General features: G+C 44.4%; 1 protein-coding gene across 3 annotated transcripts in view; it reads left to right on the plus strand.

The window, feature by feature from the left end:
• Nucleotides 1–3,660, plus strand: part of Srpx2 (sushi repeat containing protein, X-linked 2) — a 29,268-nt gene extending 25,608 nt beyond the window's left edge. For all 3 annotated transcript variants that reach the window (XM_004643331.2, XM_023703458.1, XM_023703457.1), the window contains exons 10-11: nt 2,372–2,493; nt 3,178–3,660. In XM_004643331.2, the coding sequence (XP_004643388.1) occupies nt 2,372–2,493; nt 3,178–3,358 (303 nt within the window). In that variant the 3' untranslated portion in view covers nt 3,359–3,660. The remainder of the gene's footprint in view (nt 1–2,371; nt 2,494–3,177) is intronic.
• The last annotated feature ends 1,283 nt before the right edge of the window (nt 3,661–4,943 follow it).

The raw sequence follows: 4,943 nt of genomic DNA on the forward strand, positions 1-4,943 counted from the left end.
AAGAAAGAAAGAAAGAAAGAAAGAAAGAAAGAAAGAAAGAAAATGAAACAGGAGTACAGAAAAGCATTCTGGAGAGACTCATAAGATAGCTATGATCAAACATTAATGCCAGCAACTAACTCCATTTGTGATTTCAGGGAACAAGAGCACTAAAAAGCACATACAGCAAGTACTGTGGAGGTACCAGGTACTAATCTACATGCTTTATATGTCCCTAATTCTCACAACAGCCCTTATGAGGTAGGCATTATAATCCCCATTGAGTAGGTGAAGAAATTGAGGCATAGACATATGAAGTGATTTTCTCAAGGTTACCAGATATTAAGTGTTAGACCTAGGACTGAACCCAGGCAGTCTGGGTTTGGGCTCTCCCCACTACCAGTAGGAAAAGTACTGTGATATCCCAAAGTAAAACGAGGAAGTTGCATGATTTTGTAACATACTAAGAGACACCTAGTCAAAGCCACTTGTGGATAACAGTGAGGTAGGTAGGACCGAGGCGAAAGGACCATTGGGATTTATGAAGGGAATATACTAGGTTGCTAGGAGAACAAGCTGTATTGATAGGACAGAGAGAAGCAGCACCGGGGAGCTGAAAGGGGCTGGATAACCAGGTAAAAGACAAAGCTATGTAGGGATTTCTAAAGGCTGAATCACACAAGTTGCCAAGTCATTATGGCCCATGATGGCAGTGGTTTCACCAAAAGCATGAACCTCAGTGTCTAAACCAAAAAGGACTCTGTTCCTTTATGCAGATAAATCAGACAAGAGCAACAGCTCCATTTAAAAGGAATCAAGAGAAAGAACAGCGATCTGACAACAAAGGCATTAATTCTGAGCATCAAGACTAGATAAAAGGGGGCTGGTGAGATGGCTCAGTGGTCTAAAGCACCTACAGAGAAAAAGCTTAGCAAACCCCAGGGACCACAGTTCAAGCCCCCAGCACCACATGCCAGCCAGTCCCGCCCCCTGGTGGGCTGAGCTGGCCACACACACACACACACACAAATAAATTTTTTTAAAAAATAGATAAAAGACTACAAATAGAGCAAGAATGGGGTACTAGGGAATGTCTCATGACTCTTTACACCTCACCCAGATAAATGCCAGGGATGAGATCCTACAGGACATGGCAGGACAAAAAGCTAGGGAAGACTGTGTTGTACGGTATGCTGCCCAGTGCAAGGAAAGCAAGAAAGGGTAATGAAAAGAGCACTGGGCATTATTTTGGAGAAATCCTAGGACTGACAAAAGGCAGGCCCTAGACATGTAGCCTAGTGGGAAAGGGTACACATGCAGGCAGGCTGCAGCAGGCCTCAGTTTGAGTCTTGGCTTACCATGTTATTGCCATGCACATTTGGGCCTTACTTTCTCCTCTGTGGAATAAGAATGACACCACCTACCTTGTTAGCCTTGATTCTTAGGAAGCATTAGGTATGTGTTAATAAATAAACAGCCATTATCATCTTACAATAGCCATCCATTAAAAACTTAGGTAGTTTAGGGGCCGGGGAGATGGCTCAGTGGAATACACACTTCCCTGGCAAGTGCAAAGGTCTGAGTTCAATCCCCGGTTCCGCAAAAAAAAAAAGAAGAACCTTAGGTAGTTTAAAACTTGTGGAAGGGCTGGCCACATGACTCAGCAGATTAAAGTGCCTGCTTAGGCAGACACAGGGACCAGGGTTCGATCCTCATAGTGCCGTACCAGCCTCACTGTCAGGGCATGCTGAGATGGTGACTGAGACTGGGCATGGTGGTATCCACCTCCCAGTGCTTGGGAAGCTGAAAACAGGAGAATCACTACAAGTCTGATCTGTGTAGCCCCTGGAGCCCTTGTACTAAATACATTAAAAAAAAAACTTGTGGAAGGCTAAGCAATAATTATGTTCTTGCAATTTAGTGATTATATTTCCATTTTCTACTCTACATTCTGCAAAGGGCCTCATGGCCTGCAGGAGAATTAAGGAAACACTTTTGGAGCAAGTACTTCAGGAATGGTAGAAGGAAAAGGTTATGTAGCTCTCATATTGTGTCCATTGTGATCTTGTGATTGTGCCTTCAGTGAAAGAGAAATCCTCCCTCCCATATTTATTCATGTGGCACCAGGAGGAGGATTTTTTTTCCAGCTGGCTCAGGCTGCCTTAAGGGCAGGTCTGGTGTGGCATGTGGTGCTGGGGATCGAACCACAGTCCTTTGCCAGACTGATTTTGCTCAAGAAGGCACTTTAGACAACTGAGCTAACCCGCCAGCTCCCAAACTTTGAGGATTCTTTTTTTTTTTCTGTGTGGCACCAGGTGGAATCAGACAAGCAGCTTTAGGTGTGAGTCCCAAAGTTGGTTCCATTAACTGTTCTCTCCCCTCCACTCCCTAGCAATCTATCTGTGGACTAGACCTGCGGCATGTGACCATTATTGAGCTGGTGGGACAGCCACCTCAGGATGTGGGGCGCATCCGGGAGCAACAGTTGTCATCCAGCATCATCGAAGAACTCAGGTTTAGGCTGGGAGGCTATGGGGCAGGGGTGGGCAGAAACCGTGGGCAGGATACTGAAGTAGGTGGCAATGTAGTAGGTGGCACATGAGTAGACACTACTCTCTTGAGGCACTTCTTGTGTTTCAACTCTTAGGGAAACATTAAAACAGTATAGATTACCAGGTCTCACCATAAGTGCACTTTCAAAATGGCACCTACAGTAACTACGAATCCTCTGAGACAGACCCAAACTTGACTTAGATAACCATCAAATCCTGTTGCTACATTTTTTTTGCCTTCAGTCCCCAAAGGGTTACAAAGCATGTTTAGACCCTAAAGTCTAATTATATCCATCCATGTCTGTGAAGGGCATCTCCTGGAGTTATTCCATGTAGCTTGTATATTGACATGTAGGAGCCCTGCTTAAAGAGGCCTACAACAGAAGCATAGTCTGATTATAACAAAGCTGCCTCACCTTGGGTGAGGAAAGGAAAGCTTAGAACTAGACACATAGAGGCAAGAGATTGGGTCTGAGCACAAAAAAACAAAGAGACTTGAGATAAGTCATGGAGGGGATGGAAACAAGAAACAGGACAGAGAAGGAATTAGTCCATCAGGTAAGCTGTGCAAAGTCAGAGCCCAGTAGAGCCCTGAGGGCCAAATGCCCAAATAAGGTCTCACATTTCTTTGGGCTGCTCTCTCTAGGCAATTCCAACACCTTACTCGGTCCTACTTCAACATGGTACTGATTGACAAACAGGGTATTGACCGGGAACGCTACATGGAACCTGTCACCCCAGAGGAAATCTTCACATTCATCGATGACTACCTGCTGAGCAACCAAGAGATGATCCAGCGCCAGGAGCAAAGAGATATGTGCGAGTGAACTGAAGCCAGGGAATCTCTGAAGTCAAAGGAAAACCTTCTCTAAAGGAGGAAGTGTTTTCCCACTGTTCTAGAGACTACTCTGAAGTGGGCAAGGTCTGCCAACCGGGATATTTTTCAGACACTCCCTTCCTGCTGTTTAATAGCTTCCCTGACTTCTCCATGGAAGAGGCAAAAGCTAAGTAGGGGCTGAAGACAGGCTCTGCATAGTGTGTTGGAGGCAGAAACTCTTTCTTTCATAACCCGGAGCTTTGCCCTGTTCTCCAGTCTTCCACATAAGTAAATCCTGAATTCATACATTTACTTACTGGCTGTTTCAAATGGTTTCTCTACCCAAAACTGACACTAGAGGGCAGCACCATCACAATAAACAACAAAGACACTGTCAAGTATATCTTGCAGGTTAATCATGTCACAGCGAAGATTTACAAAATCCTTTTAACCCTGCTTGGCACTTCATTTTCTAGGGCATTGGGCTGAAACTGTTGCTTGAACCGTTACTTCATTGAGAGTCAGGAAAATATTGCAGTGGCAGGGAGTTGGGTAAAGAGAATTCTGGTCAGAACAGAAAGCTGTCTTGGGGTTCCTCCAACTAACTCATAGGTGAGAACCTTTGCCTACTGAGGCCTCCAGGCTCCAGAACAAATGGTAGATAATGAAGTCTTTTCCTCAGAGGAGTCCTCGCAACCAGTGAGCTTTGACACCTCAAAAATATCATTGACAGGAGGAAACAAAACTGACTCCTCCTCATGCATTAATTTCCTCAGACATCCATCCACTTTAAGAGACAAGCAATAAGTAGCACAGGCAAGGCTTATGATCCAGGCCTCAAAGTAAACTTGAGATCATGCTACTGGGAGTGGAACTATACACAGATCCTGGACCTTTCTCTTCCTTCATTCCGTTTCTTCCTTCTTTGGTACTGGGGATTGAACCCAGGACCTTGCACATGTTAAGCACATGATCTAACACTGAACTACACCTCTTGCCCCAGATTCCAGATTGACACTCATGGAATGCAGTCATGGTAAAGGCTGTGCAGCGTTTTGCTTTACCCAGGAGTCACCAGCGGCAAACCAGAGCAAGGAGGAAGCAGGCTGGGTAAGGAGGCAGAGCTAATAGTGCTTGAACTTCTACTATATGTAAGATGCTATTCTAAACACACTATTAGTTGAATCTGAAGTCTTCATACAAGAACCCTAAAAGGTAGTCATAATTATTAGCTTCCATTTCCAGATGAGAGAATCAAAGCTCAGTGAGGTAAGGCAATTTGCCTAAGATCAGACAGCTAAAGGGTGGCAGAGACAGGATTTAAACATCAGCAGACTGACTTGGGAGTCAATGTCATCAGACACTATGCCATCCAGCCTCTGCTTCTCTTCCTACTTCCCATCTAAGAACATTTGAGAGCTCTAACCAAGGAGGAGAGTTCCATTGTTAGTAATCCTACCGAGACTAAATAATCAGAGTAGTTCCAGGCAGAAAGAAAGAAAATGATAGGTCTCAACCACCAAAAGTCATTTAAATATCAATGAGACAGTTTCAAAGCTGATTAATAGGACATTTTCAATAATTAATACATTGTA

This window comes from Octodon degus, unplaced genomic scaffold (genome assembly GCF_000260255.1).
Source record: "Octodon degus isolate 3935 unplaced genomic scaffold, OctDeg1.0 scaffold00171, whole genome shotgun sequence".
In the NCBI taxonomy this organism is placed as follows: domain Eukaryota; kingdom Metazoa; phylum Chordata; class Mammalia; order Rodentia; family Octodontidae; genus Octodon; species Octodon degus.